Below are 22,723 nucleotides of genomic sequence, written 5' to 3'. Positions count from 1 at the left end.
TAACACGCTGCTGTCTGCCTGCTTGTGCAGAGAAGGATTAATGAAACTCAGCCAACACAGAGATGCATCTGCATGCAGTCCTCCGACAAGCTAACAGCTCGCCACCTGTGCTTTACGCTGCACGCAGGTCGAATGCTGATCAGCTGAAAGTTTAAAGAGAAAAAGGGAACAGCAGAGTTCAAGCAGAAGATCAAGAAAGGCAAAAATAAAACGTGGAGCTCAGCTTCAGCTCACACGTGTCTGAGATAAGCAGATAGTATCACCATCACGAGTCTCCTCCTGCTGTCCCGAGAATCTGGAAACGAGTTTGATTTACCTTGAAGGCATTGTTACATAAGCAGCCGCTGAGATTAATGAGCTATCGTGACGTGGCACCACCTCTCCTCCCCGCTCTGACCTCTGACCTCCACCCACGTATCCTCCCGCCGAGCTGCTTTCCTTTAATTTTAGAGGCGATGTCGGCATTCCCGAGAGGTCATTTCAGTTTGTACAGATGAGTCATTCATGTGTGTGAGTGGTGGGGGGGTTACAGCCAGGTGCTGAAAAACACAACTTTAATCCAGTTACGGTGTTTTCACTCCTGCCGTGTTTCACCCGTTAAATCAAACTCTGCTTCTTGAATTTCCTCCTCTGTGTGCAGTAATCACACCAAACCAACCTCACCACGAGCCTGTGGAGGCGGTGGTCTCCGCCCAGGTCTGTTGATGGCGTGACTGTAATCTGACCTCAGTCCGACGTAACGACCAGGTTTACTCTGTAAATGAAAGCTGAAAACCTTCCCGAAGCCACGCATGCTTCATGTTCTGGGATCCAGCCGTGATTTAGCCTGAATCCTCCGTGTTCTCCAGTAGCCCAGAACTCAGCAGCTTCTTCCTGTATTTACTTTTGTTGCTCCGCCCCAGACTCACCTGGCCAATGAGCTGACAGAACATTCTCACCTGGTTTGTAGCGGCACATTTTGGTTCATTTGGGTTTTTCACTGTGTGAAAACAAACCAAGCTCACATGAACAGAGACCTCAGCGTGATACAGACGGGGGGGCATGCACACTACACGCCTCAGGGGGAGGGACCACGAGGCAGGGCGAGGACATAAAAACCGAGAAAACAACTCCTGTGAAGCAGGGCTTCATCTTATCCAGGTGACCGCAGGGTTTGAACCTCTGCTGCAAACCCAGCCAGAGCAGGTTGGAGATCAACAGCTATGAAATCACTGCCTGCTGACCAATCAGTGTCCTGGAAGATCCGTTTTTTCTCCTGTGAGATTAGCACCTGATCCTAGGACAGAGCAGCTGTTCTACATCCAGCTTTTCAGACTCCAGCTCACAGCTACAGGTGGGAAACCTGGCGTTAGCTTAGTGAGGTGATAGCCAGCTTCATCCCCGGGTATGATGAGGAGAAAACCCTGACCCGCCTCTCGTTGCCTCACTCAGAGAGGAGGATTAGCTTTTCCACCTACATTTAACGTCCGTGTTGTGACTGGTGTAAGGTGTGAGGTGCTTTAAATGATTTTCCTCATTCCTCAGTGGTCATCGTGTCTTATTTGGGGATTACAGTTCTGCCTCAACACGCTAAACTCAGGACTGACATCAGCAGCAATTAGCACGCCGTCGCTGTCATTGTTAATCCTGCCTGAGGAGTTAATCTCCAAAAGAAGAAAGCTGAGAAGCTGAGGATTCATTGCAAGATCCTGGCAGGAATTAAACCAGTCGGAGCGGGATGTGAAGCTGCTGGTGGATTAGGAGAGAGAGCAGGTAAAAAGTTAAGATCAGAGACTTCATCTGTACACATGAGGTCATAACAGGAGCAGGCAGCAAAGACAAGGAGCAGGCGGAAAACCAGGCAAAAATACCAAAATACCGATGAAGCTGACTCCTCCTGACAGCAGCCAGGAAACAGGCGAAAGGTCATACATGAGGAAAACTGCTGGAACAGGAGCAGCCAGAGGCTGCACGGAGAATCGGCACAGAACATCCCGACAGCCTAAGCCGGGCTCTCACGTATGCGTCGGGTAAGGCACCGGCACATTTTATGTGGACACGAGTTACAGCAGGTGTTGTTTGACACAGACGTGGCTCGACTGTCACGACACTCCTGACACATCCACACCGGACCGTGGCTGAGCTCAGGCAGCCAGATTCACCCTGAGCCGAAACCGTCAGTCGGGTGAAACAGGAGCAAAGTCCTGACTGTTTGTAACGATCAGAAAGAGACAGAAGAAGCTCTGGTTAAAGAAGTAGAGCTTAGTAAAGTACAACTTTATTTGCTTTTGCTTTTTTTTATCAGGTTTAAGTGAAGCGATCTTTGAAATTAAAGTTCATCAAGACAATGCTTCAAAATAAGTGCCTGAGAAGGCCGCTGAGTGGTGAGGGTGGAGTTTCTGCTTTTATTGGATCAGCAGATCATTGCTGTGATTTTAGTGTTCGCTGCGAGTCGGAGTGAAACAGATTCTAATGATAGAGGAGAGTGGAGGCGCGGCCTGCTGCGTCTGCTGCCGTCGTTACGGTGACGGATCGCACAGATGTGGTTACTCTGCCCTCGCTGTTCACGGCTCTGTCTTCAGAAGTGAAAATGTTTGTAAAAGTTTTATAAATCAGCCGGGCCCTTTCATCAGGCCTGACGGCAGCGCCAAGGTTATTCGTCATGTTGACGTGTACGCATCATAAAACTCTGTAAACTCGACAAATGAGCGTCTGCGCACAGAGATGAACGGACTCAGCACACATGCACACACACACGCATGCACATGCACGCACATGCACGCACACACGCGCACACACGCGCACATGCACACACATGCGCACGCACGCACACACACATGCGCACGCACACACACACACACACATGCGCACGCACACACACACACATGCGCACGCACACACACACACATGCACACACACACGCACGCGCGCACACACATGCACACACACGCACACGCACACATGCACACACATGCGCACGCACACACACGCGCGCGCGCGCACACACATACGCACGCACACGCACACATGCACACACATGCGCACGCACACACACATGCACACGCACGCGCTGGGAGTTTTTGGAAAGTTGAGGAAACAAACAGCTGCTGATTTAAACCAGGAGTACAACTATTGCCCAAAACAATCGTGACTGATTCGTCCTCGTATCGAGCAACACTGAGGTTCGTTTTATCGACGTCCTGACTGACAAACCGCCGCGGTATAAAAGATGGCCGTAGCTCTCAGGTGATTTAAACCTGCATCACAGTCAGAGAGGACGATTATCATCTTCTCTGGTTCTACGTTAACGACTCGTCAGGCTCGAGTCGTCGCTGTCTCCGGGTTCACAGTCAGATCGGCACTTTGTTTGCCACGCCCACTTTCAAAACACGCAGATGACGTGAGAGGACGTCAGTAACAACGCCACCCTGCAAGATGTTCTTCAGCCAGAAAGTTTCACTGTGAGGAGACTGTTGTTGTGATATAAACTAAGTTGAATTGAAGTGCACGTTTCCTGGTTCCTCTGGGATTTAGCTCATCGGTTGGAGGCTCAGTACACGCATCTTCTCCGCTGTTGGAGATTTCTGCCGTAGACGAGTCTGTCCTCTGAGAACGATTTAATCTTCTCCGTGACGCGCAGCACGTTTTTCAACCACCAGGAAACCAAACAGTAACCGACTAAATGTGTTTTCAGGCGATGCCCCACAGTCACTGCACCGGTCGATGCTCGCGCTGACCTTATTTTCTATCAGACCAAAGTCATCACCAGAAAGAGCTCGTGGTCCAGTACAGAACCAGTGCAGCTGTTAGCGTGGAGGTGTTGGGACGCAGAGGCCAGAAGCTTAATGAAGCAGGTGTGCTGAGATCTGATCAAACTGTAATGGTGCCTGTGGGGACGCTGGTTAGAGATGCAGGCGTTTCCTGAGACACAGCACATCGATCCTCTGTGTGTCCTGCTGGAGCTGAAAGGTTGCACTTGTTTGTGCCACCTTTAAACGCAAGGACAAAATGTCATTGGTTCGTATTGATTTCTAGAACGTCTGAGTTTGTTTTTAAAGCCTTATACCTCCAAGTCCCTCTGTCACAGGTAACATCAGAAGAAGGAAGAGCTCAGGGCTTCCTCGGAGTTGTGTCCATTAAACTGAGGCAGGTTTCCTTCATCAAGGGATTGATTTACAGAGTGTGTAACGAAACCTGAAGCGAGGGTCGTGTCTGCCTGAGAAACCGAGGGACGCCTCACACTCAGACCGGTCCTGAAGCATCATCCATTTGTGATCCTGTTAGTGCCATAATTTCCAGAATGGACGTTATCATGTGTGACTTCTAGAAGAAGAGTCGCCCCCTGGTGGACACGAGAGACGGTTCCTGCATGTCTGAGGCACACTGGACAAACATGCTGTGATCAGAAGTTTCCATCCACTCATCGTGGGCATGAATTTCAGGCTCATTTGGGGCTTTTAATGATTTCCTTAAACTCTTCTGTTTCCAGGAAGGACTGTCCAGCATGGGGTTGGATGATTTGCACAGGTTTGAAATCATTTTGGATTTTCTCTAATCCACCTGCAGTGCTTATACACCTGCACTAATATGTCCCTTAAATGTCTGTTAGCGCCTCAGTCAGACACTTTTAGAAGCCGTCAACAAGTGTTTGGCATAATTCTGGATATTTGAGCTTCTTGGCACAACTGGTCGACTTTATTTAAATTAGTTGGTTTTCTGGCATAGAAACAGCTTTAAGTGTCCACGAAGTTTCAGCGTAGGCTTGATGTCGGGGCTTTGGGGTCATTGTCCTGTGGGAGCGCCCGCCTGTGTCCGTGTTTCAAACATCGAACTATTGATTTGATAGGAAGCAGTCCTCCCTCTTTATTATTCTAACCACAGCCCCACACCGTCACGCTGCCTCCACCATGCGTGACGCAGTGTTCATAGGTTTAAACAGCTCACCTTCTTTGCAGACCATAATTCATCTTTCACATTACTTTATTTGTTTTTGTCTTAAATTCTTGCTGTTACTCAGCAGCTGTCGCCTCTCCAGGCCAACTAAATCCATCCAGAACCACACCAGTCCAGCTGATCGCTTTCACACCATCTTTGTAGTTTTCACAAAGCCGGCAGCATCGAGCTGATTCAGGTTGCACACGGACGTCCTCCTTAAACGCTGCGATCCCAGGGAAACGCCGCGCCCGGTGTGTCTCTGCGTGTCAGATGCTGTTTCGTCATTGTTCATGACTGAAACCTGCATCTGAAACTGTTTTTCAATGACGTTACTGACTTTGTTGTGCTAACGCTGGATTGCACAGGCTGCACTCACAGCTCAGCACTCACAGCTCTTTATGCAAACACCTCGTTCACACATTCATACAGGAGCTTCTTGCTATCGTCAGGAACAAGTGCACTGCAGACCAACCTGGGGTTAGTGTCTTGCCCAAGGGTACCTGACACGCAGACAGGAGCAGCCAGGGATCGAACCACCGACTTAGTAGATGACCGGCTCCTGAGCTGCAGGACCACAAACCTGGTTCATCTGAGCTTCTAGCTGAATGCTGATGTTACTCGTGCACAGTCACAGTCGCGCTGCACTGAGGTTTGCACTGTGAACACAGCCAAACGTCCTCTGCAGTGTTCGAGCACAGCGTCTAACGTTTAATAATGTTATTATTTTTGCTCCATTATTTCCTCCTGATTCCTCTGCTCGATATTTCATTTATGAGGCTTTAATAACTGGAAGTCACCACAGTGAAGTTATTACTGTGTGTGTGTCAAACAGCTGCAGTCCTGACGCTTCATCTTAAAATGCGCTTTAGATGCTTACAGTAGTTTTTGGTCTGAAAAGCGTGCACTTCATGTAATGCACACTGCAGACCTGGATGTGACTGAGCACTTATTAGCAGCTCTGTGTGTCTGTGCAGTCTGTGATAGCCGAGCTCTCTGAAGATGGTCACCAAAAACCCTGCAGTGGCTTAAACGCGTTTGTGGGTCACGTGACTCTGACTTGTGAGTCCGTCACAGGATCCGGTTCGGTCACTTTGCTCCTAGGAAGCGACTTCACAAACTATCTTGAGCGGATACGATCATTTCAACTCTGATCTGCTGCTAAAGCAGCCGGCTGTCATGCAGCACACCCATTTTCTGGCAGAGCTGTTGAAACCGGGCCTCTGCATCGTGTGGTTTCGGTCTGCAGCCGCTGCAGCTCAAGCGAAGGACAAATGTGTGATTTGAGAGAAAAACAGAGCAGCCGTGGATCCATTCAAAGTGTGCCAACGCAGCATTTCAAGGTTACGCTAACACCTCGGCTGCATAACATCATCATCTCCTCGTGCTTTCATCTGAGCGAGCCCCTCTGAGAATTACAGCAACTCCCAACAGCTCCGCACTCGTTTCATCTTTGAGGCTACAAGAAGGAAGCAATTAGCTCTCCTATCTTCCCCTTCCTCCCATCTCCCTCCTCCGTCTCCTCTCTTTAGCTTCACTTAGCACTCCTCACAGCTCCGTCTGCTGAGACCTGATTACTTCAGAGGACAGTGAAGGGAGAGATGAAGAGGAGGAGGCTGACGAATGATGGGGAGGGAGGATCCGTACAGATGGTGGCCATGAAAGCGCTGCAGATGTTCATTGAGTAAAAACAGAAACTAAAGTGGAGAAATGTTGAAAACTTATCAAAAACTACACGTTTAGTAGTTCAGCAGGTTTTCTGTTCGTTTGATTCTTTCAGTTCTTATTTTGTTGACAGTTTCAAAGCATTTAAATGATATAAGCTGACTTAATCCACCCGATATTTCCCCTTGTTTGTCTCATCAGGTCTCCAAGGATCTGTTTGGGCTGTAATTATTACCATCACTATTAGTTTTAGTTATTATTTTTTAGCCTGTTTGGCATACCCATGGTGGGAGAAGAACCACCAGTAACACTGTAAAATCTCCCAGTTTCTGTGCTGAGAAACAGCCCAGCCCGACCCTGAAGTGCTCACTGGAGGACAACATGAGCTTAACTGTCCTCCTCTGAGGCGAGAGCCGCTCTGATCAGCCTATCGTGTCTGGTTTCTTCAGGCATCAGAAAACGTCTCCTCGCTGTGAAAGTGTCGCCAGAGTCAAAGACTAAAGGCCAGCGTGTACTCGGGGTCAAAGTCGGGCTTAATGCTCTCCACGCAGCTGGAGGTTAACCCTCTAAAGCCTGAACCTTGAAACTGGAGAGTTTATTGAAGCATCTGACAAATTTGTTTGAAAAACTAATTACATTTTAATTTCCATATATGCCTTTTATTTTGTATCAGTTTGTTACATCTGGCTTTAAGAAACCATCCACCTGTCGGTCAAATAGGCCACGCCCCTTTAATCCTTAATACAATTTAAACAGGTGAGTTTTAGAAACATCCTCCCTATGCAGGTGTTATGGAAGAGAAAGGATCCACAGATAGCAAACAGTTTGTGTATCAGGCTGCAAACATGGTTATTTCTGCCGTAAAGTTTTAACATGGGAGTCTATGGGGACTGACTCACTGCTGCCTCTGCTGGACGTTAGATGAACTGCAGCTCATCTTCATTCTTTCCCTGGATGTTGCTGCTTGGGTTGAAGTTCAGTCCATCAGCAATCGTCTCTCCTCAGAAAAGAATGAATTACTACCTGCTTTGGAAAACAGCATCTGCTGAACTTGATTACACAAGATGACCAAATCATTGTTATGGATCCATGTCTGGGTGATGCTGAGAGTTTATATCAGAGCTAATCTCACTCAGGTTTCCTTTTAGAGGTCACATATGTGAGGAGCTCCACACTTGTTCATTAAAGACCAGCTCCTGGCTTTAGCCCAAATAATTACAGTTACATTACAACATGTGAATTTTGATTTTATGTATTGTAGAGCCTGTAAAATAAATAGGCCCAAGTGTGAAAGCTACACAACATGAGGTGGATCGTTTAGTTAGACTTGTTACTGTTACTGTAGTTCCTGCACAAAGTTTTCACCAGAAATTTAAACCTAATTTTCACGATTTATTAACGACACTCACCATCATTCCAGAGTGTAGCAACCAACCAGCTGTGTTGAACATGGTGTCAGTTGCTACTGACAACAAGAACTAAAGCTGTTTCAACACAATGGGCTGAACCATTTTTTAATGCGGGTGCGGGGGGGGAGGTAGGTAATGCACTATGTCGAGTTTTAGAATGTAATTATTTTAATTAACTTCAATGGTAATTATAACTAGGCTCAAAGTGTTAATACTTATATGCATATTGTCATATGCAAAACTAGGGTGGCAAGAGAACATGCCACCCCAGTAGATCCGCCCCTGAGGACAGAGATTTGCAGAGAGAACACGAGACGAAGCTTCGCTCTGTATCCACGTCCTGCACTGACTTTATGCTCCACCAGGGGCAAGAATGTACATTATGTTGATATGAGGTTATGATGATATAAAATGAATGTCATTGTGTGTGTGTGTGTGTGTGTGTGTGTGTGTGTGTGTGTGTGTGTGTGTGTGTGTGTGTGTGCTTCAGATCTATCGGCGTTGCTGGCTGGTGTTCAAGAAATCTTCCAGCAAAGGACCTCGTCGTCTGGAGAAATACCCCGACGAGAAGGCTGCTTACATCAGAGCATGTCCTAAAGTAAGTGTGTGTGTGTGTGTGTGTGTGTGTGCTGACACACTTACTGACAGAGATGAAAGCCTGTACAGAGCTCAGCGTGAGGCGGCCGTTTCTTCTTCTTCTCTTTAAAACTCAGCAAGCTTTCGTTCTTCATCATGATCAGCAGCATTACTTCTCCTTCAGATGACCGTCCTGGCTGCCTTCACACTCCTTCACTGAGCATCCTTCAGCTTGTGAACTTGCTCTTTGTTCTTTCTCACAAAGCTCTAAAGAATCGACTGTAATCCAATCACAGCTGAGATGTTGAGGTGGACGGGACGACTCCAGCTGCAAAGAATCAGACACTTTGAGGAATATTTGGCTCAGCTTTGATGTACACTCCCACTCTAAGGTGTGGACACACCTTCTCGTTTAATGGTTTTTCTTTATTTTCATGACTGTTTACATTGTAGATTCTGACTGAAGGCATCAACACTATGAATGAACACATGTGGAATCATGTAGTAAACAAAACAGTGTGAAATAACTCAAAACACGTTTTCTATTTTAGATTCTTCGTAATATCCGCCCTCTGCTTTGATTCCTGCTTCGCTCACTCTTGGCCTTCTCTCCATGAGCTTCATGAGGTCGTCTCCTGAAATGGTTTCCAACAGTCTTGAAGGAGTTCAGAGATGCTGAGCACTTGTTGGTCCTTTGCCTTCACTCTGCACTCCATCTCATCCCAAACCATCTCCACTGGGTTTAGGTCAGGTGACTGTGGAGGCCAGGCCTCCATCGCTCTCCTTCTTGGTCACAGAGCTCTCACACAGGCTGGAGGTGTGTTTGGGGTCATTGTGCTGTCCTGGCGTGTCGCTGCAGGATGCTGTGGTGGCCATGCTGGGTCAGTGTGCCTTCAGTTTTGAATAAATCCCCAACAGTGTCACCAGCAAAGCCCCCCCACACCATCACACCTCCTCCTCCATGCTTCACAGTGGGAACCATGCATGTAGAGACCATCGTTCACCTTTTCTGCATCGCACAAAGACACAGCGAGTGGAACCAAAGATCTCAGATGTGGACCCATCAGACCAAAGCACAGATGGTCTAATGTCCATCCTTGTGTTTCTCAGACCAAACAAATCTCTTCTTGTTGCTTTTCCTCAGTCGTGGTTTCTCAGCAGCTGTTTGACCATAAAGGCCTGATTCACACAGTCTCCTCTGAACATGTAGAGATGTGTCTGCTGCTGGAGCTCTGTGTGGCATCCATCTGGGCTCTGATCTGAGCTGCTGTTAATGTGTGATTTCTGAGGCTGGCGACTCGGATGAATGCATCCTCAGCAGCAGAGGGACTCTGGCTCTTCCTATCCTGGGGCGTCCTCATGTCAGACAGTTTCATCGTAGCACTTGATGGTTTTTGTGACTGCACTTGGGGACACATTCAAAGTTTTAGCAGTTTCCCAGACTGACTGATTTATAAACACAAAGTAGAAAACCTGACCTGGATTAAATTAGACTGATCACCTAATTAGCCAGTGATATGTAGCCTGACAGGCCCTGCCAGCAGGTGGCGCCTCGGCTCCCGGTCGACGTTAGAGGTCACAGTGTCTCTGCGTGGTGTTTAATCAGCCCTGTTTTCCACTTTATCTCCAACTTGCTGTTTAGGTGACAGAGATCAGCAATGTGAAGAACATCACACGACTGCCACGTGACACCAAGCGACAGGCGGTGGCCATTGTGTTCACAGACGACACCTCACGCACCTTCACCTGTGAATCAGGTAACATGTCTGCCTCGACCTGTTTGGGGGGGGATAGAGAAGGCACAATGGAAGAGCTAATGGTGATATATAATGATGTGTAATGTATGAGGAAGAGCAGTGCCCAGTGCATCATGGGAAACCCCCGGCAGCCTACGTCTATTGCAGCATAACTAAGGGAGGATTCAGGGTCACCTGGTCCAGCCCTAACTATATGCTTTAGCAAAAAGGAAAGTTTGAAGCCTAATCTTGAAAGTAGAGATAGTGTCTGTCTCCTGAATCCAAACTGGAAGCTGGTTCCACAGAAGAGGGGCCTGAAAACTGAAGGCTCTGCCTCCCATTCTACTTTTAAATACTCTAGGAACAACAAGTAGGCCTGCAGAGCGAGAGCGAAGTGCTCTAATAGGGTGATATGGTACTACAAGGTCATTACGAGTTCCCAAAAATGTTCAGACTTGATGCGTGCCAATTCAAGAGGAGCTCATACGTTTAAACATTTAAAATCTGCGTTCTACTGTGGATAAAATAAATAAATATAGATTTATGTGATTTTGAGAGTTCCAACTTTTTGAGTTGAGTTTGTTTGTGAGGAGCAGGATTTTAAATCCTCGGTGAGGTGAAGCCAGTACGTGTTTGTAGTCCCCGACAGCTCTCTCTCTCTCTCAGAGCTGGAGGCTGAGGATTGGTTCAAGACGCTGTCGATCGAGTGTTTGGGGATGCGACTTAATGACATCAGCATGGGCGAGCCAGACCTGCTGGCTGCTGGAGTGCAGTGTGAACACACAGGTACAGCACACACACACACACACACTGTAACTATGACCATTTTATCAGTCCGAGCTGAAGATGTGCAGATGTTCATGGCAGTGAGACAGGATCAGAAATGAGTCCATCAGAGGGACAGCTGAGAGTCAGAGGCTGAGAGGGTCTGAGCGTGTGCAGAGGAGGGAGGGTGGAGGATAAAGATGGAGCTGCCAGGCAGGAGCAGAAGAGGAAGAGCTCAGAGGAGGTTCATGGATGTAGTGAAGGAGGACGTGCAGAGGGTTGGTGTGACAGGAGGATGCTGGGACAGGAGGAGGTGGGGGCGTGTTGATCAGTTTTTGAATGTATGGTATTTTTACCCGTGATGTTTCTTTTGGGTTCTTTTCCTTTGATCGAGGCTGCTGATGTAAATCTGCTCTTAATGACTCGTTAAATCACGGTTGACTCGCTGCACCATCGTGTGGCACGACGTGGTATTACATGAAAGTCCAGCCCAGCACAAAGACGTTTTCAGTTCACTGTGAAACATTTCAAACTAAAACCAGGAAGTGACGCTGAAAGCTCCTCCAACTGTGAACCTATTATTGTTTATTGTTGCTTATTTTTATGTCAGATTTCATAAACCTTGCAGTGCTCTTTGCACACAGTTATGAAAACTTTAGAGGCTGTGTCTGTTATGAAACAATGATTAACTTTAACTTTATTCATCCTCCAGCTGCAAAAAAAACAGTTCACTGTTAATCGGTGTTTACTGTGAGGACCTGAGCATGAACACAGATTTTACTTAACATTTGGGCGGAGTCTGACCGTCCTCTGTCTCCTCAGAGCGCTTCAACGTCTTCCTCCTCCCCTGCCCCAACCTGGACATCTACGGCGAGTGCATGATGCAGATCACCCACGAGAACATCTACCTGTGGGACATCCACAACCCTCGCACCAAGCTGGTCACCTGGCCGCTCTGCTCGCTGCGGCGCTACGGACGCGACGCCACCCGCTTCACCTTCGAGGCTGGACGGTGAGACTTCGTGGTGGTCGGGGAGGGGGGGTGGTCTGTCCTCAGATAAACACAGGTGACATCCATCACAGGTTAGAGAGCGCCATCCTTTGTTAGCAAGGTGACTTTGAGATGAAGTGCTTATCTGAACTCACATACTGTCAGTCCAAGGATACCACACACACACACACACACACTCACACACACACACACACACACACACACACACACACACACACACAGACACTCACACTCACACACACACACACACTCACACACACACAGACACTCACACACACACTCACACACACACAGACACTCACACACACACTCACACACACACAGACACACACACACACACGCAGGGCGCTGCATTGGGCTGAGCCTCGTGAGGAGATTGAATAGATTAGTCGATGAATCGATGCTGGGACAGACCTCCTTATCTGCTCTTCTTTGATAGAACCTGACCAGCTATGATTGGGTCAGCATGCAGATAATGCTGTGTGTGTGTGTGTGTGTGTGTGTGTGTGTGTGTGTCTGCGCTTAAACTCAAATCTGATTGGAGAAGATGCACATCGATCGATTATCAGAAAAGCGCCATCAGTCAGTGAGTGCGAGTATAAAGGGGCTGAGCCTGGAGTGGACGTTGAGGAGCTGCTCAGGATGCTGCTTTGCCTCACACACTTTATTTTTCTAATTTGGCCAAACGTGATTACAGGCTGAACAACAAGTGCGTCCGACACTCTGCTCCTCCAGCAGCAAAAAAAACCTTTAACTACACAAAGACGGCAGGAAGAACCAGGCCAGAGATGAAACTGCAGATCACTTTCACATTTGTCGTCTTGTTAACAACAAACGGGTAAATCCCTAATTTGGTGACGTAGTTCTGGAGGATGAGCAGTGCTTTACTTCCCTCATCTCAACCTTTATCTTCTCTGGAGTGACTCAGAGAAAACTGAGCAGTAGGTAGGATTCAGACGACCGCGAGATAACACCGCCGTTTTCACGCTGAGCTGCTGTCATGTGCAGGATGTGTGACAGCGGCGAGGGACTCTACACCTTCCAGACCAGAGAGGGGGAGCAGATCTACCAGAGGGTCCACTCGTCCACGCTAGCCATCGCTGAGCAGCACAAGAAGGTCCTGCTGGAGATGGAGAAGAACAGCAGGGTGAGGCGTGACCTTTCCTTTCTGATGATTTCAGCAGACTCGGGTTCAAATTCAACCTTTATTCAAACCCTGTGCGATTACAGCAGCGCACAGCCACAGACTGTATATAAATGATGGAAGTAGCAGGTCAGAAAACATCCAGAAGGGGGCGACTTCCCCGTTTCAAAGAGCATCTTAATTTAAACAAAGCACCATTAAGTGTTAATAAATGCATGAAAAATGTGTTCGTCTCAACAAAGTTTAGAAAAGGTCCAAATAAACTTCCTGTAACGCTGTAACAAACAATTATAATAAATCAAGGCTATGAAATTTCACTTTTGTGCTTCACATTCACATTTTATTCAGTTTATTTGGTAAATAAACAGAAAAGCAGTAAATAAAAATCTCACAGAGATAAATGCAGACCTGCCTTGCTCAGAGGCTCAGAGCCAGCAGAAGAGAACATGGGATTACATCATGTGGTTAAAAACGGGCTGGTCGTACCCGTGGCGTCTTCCTGCTGGGACGCTTTCACAATAAAATGAACTTGATTCTTTGACTGCGTGTGAGCCGTGCTACTTCCTGCGCTTATTGTCTCAATTCCTGATGTTGTGTTTTTTATCCCAGCTGCTGTCGAAGGGCTCAGAGTCTGGCTCGTACCCCTGCACCCCCACCGCCATCCTGCCCCGATCCGCCTACTGGCACCACATCACTGGAAACCAGACCGGCATGGATCCCGGCAGCGGTACGCCGCACGCCAACCCTTACATAACATTTACACGAGATTTATACAGGATTGAACTCTTGATGATGTCAGAAGTTCAAAAGCTCCTCCCATAAACTCAAGAACCAAACCTGATTGTTGTCTTCATGGTCGCCTCCTTAAAGCTCTGCACTCGTAGGAAGTCCCGCTCTGATGACCTCCATGCTCCATCTCCGTGTTTACTTTACTTTTTTCATTCTCTTCACCTCCTTTCTCACCTCCTTTCTCACCTCCTTTCTCACCTCCTTTGTCCTTCACCCCTGCTGGAGTGAAGGACAAAGGAGGCAGAGGGTCGTTCAGTACAGATGGACTCAGTGTTGTTTTTAAAAAACAACTCAAAACTCACCTTTTTAAAACTGCTTTTGGTTCATTCTTGCTTGTTTTATATTGTCTGTGTGACCTTTTTATGACTCTCTATCTTATGTGCAGCCCTTTGTGACTCTGTCTAGAAAGGTGCCATATAAATAAAATTGTCTTTATTTATTTTATTGACAGATCGTCAAAAAAGACAAAGACAGAAACACATGAGTGACGAGTCGTGTCCAAATACAGAGACGTTACCAGTTTATGCTTCATAAGAACATCTGTAGAGTCACACATGCAACATAAAGTATCCAGGCAGATATTTCTGTCTTTGCAACTTCAAATAAACATTATTCATAAACTCTTAATATATTCAAACATCATGTTTTGGTGAAGCTGTTCCTCACCTGCTGCTTTTCTCTACGTTTCATTCGTCACTCCACGATGTCCCAAAACAAGAGAAACTCCTGAGTAATCGAGTATTTGCTTCTCGGTGCGCTGTGACCTGAAAACATTGTTTGGAGAGTAAACATCGTGCAGATGTAAAGAGTCCGATGTTAGAGGAGCTGCGCAGAGACCCGACAGACAAATTCAGCTTTGGTTTCAGAGTTTTTGGTGGATTGTGTTTTTGTCGTGTCGCGACGCCGACGCTTTACACACACGTGTTGAGGAGATCGATGATAGGTTTATAGCATGAACTTATTCGCTGGAACGTTGAGGACAATTTGCTGCACAGCAAACAGACACGTTTATCCTACCACAGAACAATAAGAGAAGCTACGAGCTCTCCCGCGCTCCGGGTGTGGATGCCAGAACACTCTGCACGCTTTGCAGACTGCTGAACATCACACATCCTATCACTACACTATCGATTATACACCTCTGAGCACATATGGTTAAATATTTCCTGATACAAATGACAATAATAAAATCTAAACCCATCAATCGATATCAGAGTCAAGTAGCATCAAGGCTCCGCCTACCTCAGGTAACAGGTGTGTTTCTGCTCCGTCTGCAGGTGACGCCGCGGAAGACGAGCTGCTGTCCACCCGCCTGCCTCCCGACCGCCACGCGACGCTGCCCCTGGCAAACACACACACGCAGTCTCAGCCACACATACACACACACTCCCCGACACACTACCCCACCTTCCCCGGACAGTGACACACACACTCACACAGGTGCGTGTGGACTTTGAAGACACACACAGGACCCACATGCATGCAGACACACACTGGACACTCCCTCCTTATATCTGACAGCCCAACATCACACCTCACAGGATGGAGGGACGCTAACAGCACGCCGTCCCGAGAGCGCACTTCCTGCGGCTGCATCCTGCTGTGTGGCGTGAGGACTGAAAGCTCTCAGCTTCAAACCAGAGACAGAGTGAAGATTGTACGGACGTTTTTATACTGAATTTCTACCGCAGCTTCCTTTTGAAATCACAACAATAAAGAGGAAATGAGCGGCAGCCTGACACGCACACGTGGACCGACGCAGGCCTGTTCGCGTCCTGCTGCTCGCTCAGCTGCTTCCTCCTCCTCACACCAAACATCAGTCTGCCGTCACCTGTGTGAAGATGTGTTTTGATCTTTATTTGACCCGCCCACAGTCACACGCCAGCGTGGCTACTAGAATAAGCAAGAATTCAGTTATTAACTGACAGAATTTATTTACACCTCAGAAAATTCATTTGTAATTGTTCGATTTGCTTGTTAGGTCTGACGCCTTTAACCGTTTCCAGGTCCGAATCCTCTTCAGTCCTAAAATCAGGGAAACTGAGGAACAGCTGAGGGTGGAAAACAGTCCAATAAAACATCTGTGCAGCTGTTCGCTCAGCTGTGACGATAAAGTTTAATCAAAAGGAGGATTTATGAGGTGAGCAGGAAGAAAGCTCGCTCTCTGGCTGAAGGATTTAAAAAAGACTACAAAAGCACAGTTCATGTCATAGACTGTATATAAAGGATGGATGTAGCTGCCCAGATGTGACCCTGATGGGATATGATGTCACCGCAGTGAAACGTGGACCAGCAGCTGAGAGCTAAACGTCAGCGCTGATGCCACTTTTTAGCTCTGTCCATCTTTCTTTACAGTCTGCACAGCGAGTTTACGCGTCGGGCTCTCGGCAGCGCCGACCGAGCTCGGTCACTCAGACGTCTCGGGCTGGTTTGGATCTCTCGATGATCCCGAGCTCACTCTGAAGTCAGACGCTGAGTTTTTAAACGTGTGAGCTGATCAACAGCTGCACAGGACCTGGAAGAAGTTCTCTGAGGTCATCTCTTAACAAGCAGATCATCTTTAGGCTTAAAGTAAAAGAAGTCAACGCCACGAATGTCATCATATAGAAACCTTAGGCTGCTTTAAAGCATATTCAGGCCCACGTGGTTGCATTACTGTGGCTCCCTGCACAGCTTAGGTTGTTTTTTTATAGTGACAAAACTATGAAACGCCAACATTTGGTCAAATTTCCCGTTTTTATGGATGTGGGAGGATTGAAGCGATGTATGATCCTGCTGCTCGGTGCCTTAACAGCACCACGAGGACTGTGAAGACACGCGTGTGAAGAACACATTTATCACATGTGGATGAATGCCTTTGATTTCACTGGTAGACGTGACTCCGCAGCTCCAGGATCTGCTCACCGAGCCCTGGCTGCGGCGTTTCTTATCGAGTGATTCCTGAGCTCTCCGGGATGTGTCTTATTGCACCTTGGTCTTTTTACACACCCCTGTTCTCATCATCCACGGGTTTTAGGGACATTTGCCTGTCAGTAACTGATGTTCACTGTCCTTACATTTCATTGTTCACTTGTCACTTTTCCCTCTGACAGATGGAAACTCTCAGCCTCTCTGCACGGGTAGAGTTCGTCAGTTTGAGCCTCACATTTGTGTTTCTTCTGGTCCGTAACCATGTGTGAAGAACTGGTACCTCCAAATCTGAGGCCACGGTTCTGAGCAGGAAACAGGTGGAGTCCCTCCGTACGGGTCAGGGAGGTGTAGCTCCGCCCAGTTCTTTAAGAGCTCTTGGGCTGTTGTTCACGGCAGATCACGATACGGATCTGAAGTGTGTGGATGCCGTCGGTCTTACCCTCACCTTTGACCCTGAGCCGTGTTGTAGATACTGTGAGGCTCCTCTGAAGGAGGAGCTCAGTCTTTCAGGAGGAGGTCAGAGTGTAGCGTCCTTCACACTGGAAGGAGGCAGTGTGAGGTGTTTGGGAGGAGGCCAGACTCAGGACACAGTTTGTGTCTCTGAGCTGGCCTCGTGCTTCCCCAGAAGAGCTGCACCAGTTTCAGCCTGATGGACTGCTGCCTCCAGATAAGCTGTGGAAAATGGATTTGTGGGTGTAAAATAGCAAAATGTGTTCAAACACTGACACGAGTAGAAGTGGAAATAACACAGGTTAGGTTTCACTTCTGCCCTGAGGTCACACCAGAGGCTTCACTGGGTCCCTGAGGTAGTCTGCGATATGACAATAGAGAAACCCTGAAGCTGCAGCAGTGCTGGCATCAGCAGACAGATAGCAGCACAGTTAATCACACACGGCCCGTTTTTCTGCTTCCATTGAGTCCGAATAGTCCAGGTGGTCAGGACGTTCTGTTGGATAGCACAGCCATCGTTTCTGTCATCAGTAATATGAGCAACGACCAGCCGGGAGCACGGCTCAGACGCACCACAGGGCGCTCCATTTGGAAACTAAAGTTCTTCAAACTTATGTGGAGGAGCTCAGAGCGATGCCTGAACGGGCGACGCTGGTTCTGGATTGGTTATTGATCGTTATCGATGGCGTCAGAGGAGAATGGCAGGTGCTGCCTTTGCCTTCTCTCACACTGAGCTGTACAGGTGAGGTGGAGGTGGGGAAATACCAGGACAGCAGATGCACGTCGAGGTTTTTCCACCGTGGGCTCCGATCAGCTTTCAGCCGCTGCCTTTTGACTCCGCCCTCGTCTTTTTTCAGACTCGTTTTCCGCGTCGTACCCGGACTGTGACGAAGCTGGATTCCTCCTCTGTCACCATCATTAGCTGTTCTTCCATCACTGAAACATGACAGGGCTACGAATTCCATCTGTCCCCCACATGATGGAAGCTGTGTACATATCTGCTATTTATTTCATGTGCATTTGAGTGTGTGTGTGTGTGTGCGTGTGCGTGTGCGTGCGTGCGTGCGTGCGTGTGTGTGTGTGTGTGTGATTACTGGAACATGTGTTCATATAAAATACACACACACTCTCTGTTGGACCTTGTGATGTAGAAGAAGCTGCTCCACCTTGTCAGCGTGGATCTTCATGAACCAGAAGAAAGCGTGCATCCGTCCGTTCGCTCATACACGTTCACGCCTGTGCCGCGCTGCAGTTCATCTTTGTAGCAGGAGGAATCGTGCAGAGGGGTGTTTCATAAAGAAGGAGCAGGACAGGCCAGACTTAAAGCTTCATGTTTGTCGAAGAATAAACGAAAACTTTGACCCTGAAAAGATCTCTGCTTTGAGGGCCGTGTCTCATGGTAGCACAGGAATGTCGTGTCACATTATCGTGCCAAATCCGGCGTATTGGGCTGATTCCAGCCTGTTTGTTTGGTTTCCTGCTGAGACTCGAGTCTTTATGAAACCCCCTTCTGGCCTCACACACCTAAGTGCTCGGTGGAAGCGCTGAGTGATGGACGAGGCTGGGAAGCGAGACGGGAAGCGACGGCTTCCCTGCAGCAGTCGTAGTGTGTCTGTGATTGTAGTGTCATCTCCGGCCGTGACCGCCCCTCAGCTTTGTAACCGATGACAATAAATGCCGTTTCCACCTGCTCACACTGTCCACACAAAGTGCATGTTTTAGAGAAAATAAAGTTCATTGTTACTGAAGGATGCGGCTCCCTGCTGTGATGTCAGTCCTTAAATTTTGTTTTACCTCTTATTTTATTATTTTATTACATTTTGAAGCTGCTTGTAAAATATTCAATATTAAGTTTTTTGTGTATCAGATGATTTAACGATGAAAGATCTGACAGTTGTAGGTAGAAACCCAGTGATGGTGGTGCGAGGGAAGAATGAAATGAAAGGTTGAGCTCACAGCACAGAGGATCTGCCTCCTCCCAGATATCTGTGGGTTTTGTTTTTTTGCATATCTGTCACGTTTATGTGTTTCAGGTCATCAAATGTTCAAATTAGACAAAATGATGCCAGTGATGACAAGATGCAGCTCTTCACGATGGTTTCTTTTATTAAAAGAAAGAAAGCTTTCCAAACCTGCAGTGTATAAAAAGTGAAGCTAACTAACAACCCTCCAGCCTTGGCAGCCTTCAGTGAGTCTTTCACATGGATGGAGGAATTTCACTCGGACACTCGTGACACATTCACACTGGACTTGCTTGCTGGTGTGTTTGGGATCATCCTGCTTAAGCAGAGTGCTTCCTCGTGGCTCCATCAGCTACACCAAGTCTATAAAGCTCAAACTAAGAAATCAGGACGGGGCAAATGTTTCGTCACAGGTTCAACTCCAGCTGATTTCTGCTACTGATCCAGGAGCTCACATATGTGAATCTTTTCCAGTTTATCCTCTAAAAATGAAGCGTCGCAGGACAAATGGTATAAATGTGTCTTTGTTTTTGGATCATTTTGTGAACTCAGAGGCTTTTTCCCTGCCTGCGCCCACCCTCTGCCGTCGGTGTGAGTCTGTGAGGATCCAGCAGGGGGCAGCAGCGCTCACGGGCTCAGTGAAGGCAGCGGGGGAAGAAGAGGCGGCAGGAAGCGCTCACACAGCCGCTGACCTGCAGCTCCGCTCTCACCTGAACCTTTCTGTCCTCGATCACCTGCGCCGTGTGACCACGTGACCCGCCGACATGGGCCGGAAGGTGACCGTGGCTACCTGCTGTCTGAACCAGTGGGCTCTGGACTTTGAAGGCAACTGTGAGCGGATCCTGAGGAGTGAGTGAGACCGCAGCACGAGCTCAGGCTGTGGCCCAGCCAATCACGGCCACGAACAACTCTGCTTTTCATAAAACGTATGACGCGTTATCCCCGTGCGCCGTCACAGGGTGCGTGGGTCTGCTGCCACTCGGTAATAATAAAACGTTCAGCTCGCTTTATTTCGATTCAGTCTGTGGGAGGAGAGTCACCCACGCGAGTCACCCACGCTCACTGCACATTTCAGCAAACACGCATCAGCAACATGAATCAGTAATAACTAGAGATGGCACGATACCACTTTTTTATGTCCGATACCGATATCATAAATTTGGATATCTGCCGATACAGATATGAATCCGATATAGTGTTTTTTAATCAACAAAACTGTTTTTTAAATATCTTGCTGAATTTTGTATAAGTTCATACTCAAGTTTAAAACAACAACTACACTAAAGCTATTCTGTTATACCTGTATGCAAAAAAAAATATTTCATAGTTCAGCAATACTGATCAATCTAATAAACTTAAACCTGCACCATCCTCCCTATTCTGGTATTTTAAAGAGTACTTAGCGTAAATATTAAGCAACCTAACTAATAGGGTTCCAACTCCCAGCAACAACAAAAATAAATAAATAAAAAATAGGGAACCACCCCTCACGCTCCACCTCATGATGCTTAATCGACGTAATCAACCTTAATTTGATGCAGTGTGAAAAAAAATGTACAGAAATCAATTATTTTTCAAGAAATATTAAATAGATTCAACATCTTTCTTCTACAGAACTGCAGACTGCACAGATGGTACCTTCCCAAAGGAAAAAGTACTATAGCTTACTAGGGTATATTAGACTTAATAGTTACTATATACAGTAATTGACTTCTATTCATTTTACATCAAATTAAAACTTTGAGTGTCAGATAATTATTTATTAAAAGCTCGACATTTTAAATGAGAATAAGAAAGAAAAGTATGTCTTTGTGCCCCCTTTTCCCTGTTCATGCCCTATCGGCCCCCCTGGCTAAACTTTGCTAGATCCGCCCCTGCACAGTTACCAGCGTCAGCTACGTAGAAAAAGATCCTCGAGTAGAAAGTAACATTAAATACATTCTAACAACAGCTGATCAAGCTTAAACGTGCTGCTGTTGTTCAGCCGCTGGTTTCCTCTTTCTGGTGCAAAGTGGACCAAAAGCAAACTAGAGACACGGAGTCGCGACAGAAAAGCCGATCAGCTGATCGTTAAGCAGTTTCATGATTGAAGTAGCAGCAAGAAGAAGCAGTCGCTCCATATATCGCTTGTTAAGCTTAACGCAGGAATGCTTTACAAACATTCAGAGATGGACTTACACACTTGCTTTACTTCTCTCGGGGATAACTTTGTCGGAGATGAAATGCCGGGTTGCTAGCGAAGCTCCACATGCTATCCAGACCACCGACAGGTCCCGCATGCCACAGCTGCTCTATCACGTGATGCATACTGCTCCGACATGCTAACGTTCTGAGGTGAGTTACGGCGTGTTGCAAGTTTTGTGAGGTGCTTTCGTGATATTTAATGGATCGGATTACATTTTTTATTTTTCTCCGATATCCGATCCAGTAATTTAGGTCAGTATCGGACCGATACCGATACGTAATATCGGATCGGTCCATCTCTAGTATTAACATAGAATCCACGCGGCATCATAGCAAAACTACGAGGTGTGTGTGTGTGCATGTCTGTCTGTGTGTGTCTGTCTGTGTGCGTGTGTGTGTCCAAACCAGGACACTGATGAAAAATCAAACCATCGTAGTTTTGTCAGAAAGATCTTTAAAGGACTCGACCTGAAACCACGTCACCTGAAGTCAAAGGTCATGTCTTTCACAGTGGACCCTCCACTGTGAAAGAAACCCAGACATTTCTGTACGAGTTGATGGAAAAACAGGAAAACACAGCTAAAAGTTCCAAATCTCCTTTACAGTTTCTAAACCTGTTTATTGGGCCAGATTTGAGTTTCAGCCAGGCCGATCCCGGCCCCTGGGCCTTATGTTTGATACCTCTCTCCTAGCTGCGTGGAGGATCTGACCCGGGTGAAGGGTTGTCGGAGTGTCCTGAGTGTGTGTGGACACAGGCACACACTGACCAGCTGTGGCTGCTCTGACTAACAGTGGCTGAGTCGTCTGCACACTGTGGGTTACTGCAGGTGGACGAGTCACATGACACGAGCTCGCGATAAGAAAATAAATAAAGCTCATGTTAAATTATTAGTTCTGTCACAGGCTGATTATCAGAGTTATCTGTGATCTCAGGCAGGTGTGTGTGATACTGCAGTTCTCCCGTCTGCCTGCAGGTATCGAGGAAGCCAAAGCTCACGGAGCCAAGTACAGGCTGGGTCCAGAGCTGGAGATCTGGTACGATTCTTTTACGTCCTTATTAAACTCACGCGTCATCTGTTGGTCCAACTCTTCTTCTCTGCTTTGTTTCAGCGGCTACGGCTGCGCAGACCACTTCTATGAGTCGGACACGCTGCTGCACAGCTTCCAGGTCCTCAGGAATCTTCTGGAGTCTCCCGTCACTCAGGACATCA

At 47.4% G+C, this 22,723-nt stretch overlaps 2 protein-coding genes and 1 long non-coding RNA gene across 8 annotated transcripts in view; 2 read left to right on the top strand and 1 right to left on the bottom strand.

The window, feature by feature from the left end:
* The window catches only part of dok4 (docking protein 4), a 54,467-nt gene extending 38,941 nt beyond the window's left edge, over positions 1-15,526 (top strand). The window contains exons 1-8 of one of the 2 annotated variants that reach the window (XM_085272872.1): positions 1,106-2,009; positions 8,476-8,583; positions 10,204-10,318; positions 10,964-11,083; positions 11,885-12,074; positions 13,083-13,221; positions 13,828-13,945; positions 15,285-15,526. In XM_085272872.1, coding sequence (XP_085128998.1) covers positions 2,001-2,009; positions 8,476-8,583; positions 10,204-10,318; positions 10,964-11,083; positions 11,885-12,074; positions 13,083-13,221; positions 13,828-13,945; positions 15,285-15,430 — 945 coding nt within the window. In that variant the 5' untranslated portion in view covers positions 1,106-2,000 and the 3' untranslated portion in view covers positions 15,431-15,526. Of the gene's footprint in view, positions 1-1,105; positions 2,010-8,475; positions 8,584-10,203; positions 10,319-10,963; positions 11,084-11,884; positions 12,075-13,082; positions 13,222-13,827; positions 13,946-15,284 lie in introns of those variants that run through there. The other variant, XM_085272798.1, reaches the window with a different exon arrangement.
* On the bottom strand, positions 12,858-15,526 carry LOC146582665 (uncharacterized). Its single transcript, XR_014892413.1, has 3 exons — positions 15,250-15,526; positions 14,674-14,771; positions 12,858-13,197 (listed from the first exon to the last, which is right to left on the bottom strand). It is a non-coding gene; the product is annotated as an uncharacterized LOC146582665 (long non-coding RNA).
* Positions 15,527-19,968: 4,442 nt separating this feature from the next.
* The window catches only part of nadsyn1 (NAD synthetase 1), a 10,255-nt gene continuing 7,500 nt past the window's right edge, over positions 19,969-22,723 (top strand). For 2 of the 5 annotated variants that reach the window (XM_085272577.1, XM_085272494.1), the window contains exons 1-3: positions 19,969-20,177; positions 22,487-22,547; positions 22,623-22,723. The exon at positions 22,623-22,723 is cut by the window's right edge and continues 16 nt beyond it. In XM_085272577.1, the coding sequence (XP_085128703.1) occupies positions 20,093-20,177; positions 22,487-22,547; positions 22,623-22,723 (247 nt within the window). In that variant the 5' untranslated portion in view covers positions 19,969-20,092. Of the gene's footprint in view, positions 21,663-22,486; positions 22,548-22,622 lie in introns of all 5 variants that reach the window. The other 3 variants (XM_085272525.1, XM_085272709.1, XM_085272641.1) reach the window with 3 other exon arrangements.

Source organism: Mchenga conophoros, linkage group LG1 (genome assembly GCF_057382185.1).
Source record: "Mchenga conophoros isolate Kocher_MC1m ecotype Shallow Benthic linkage group LG1, M_conophoros_male_GT1.1, whole genome shotgun sequence".
Classification (NCBI taxonomy): Eukaryota; Metazoa; Chordata; class Actinopteri; order Cichliformes; family Cichlidae; genus Mchenga; species Mchenga conophoros.
The sequence above is the reverse complement of the archived record's forward strand: the minus strand, read 5'-3'. Positions and strand labels throughout refer to the sequence as shown.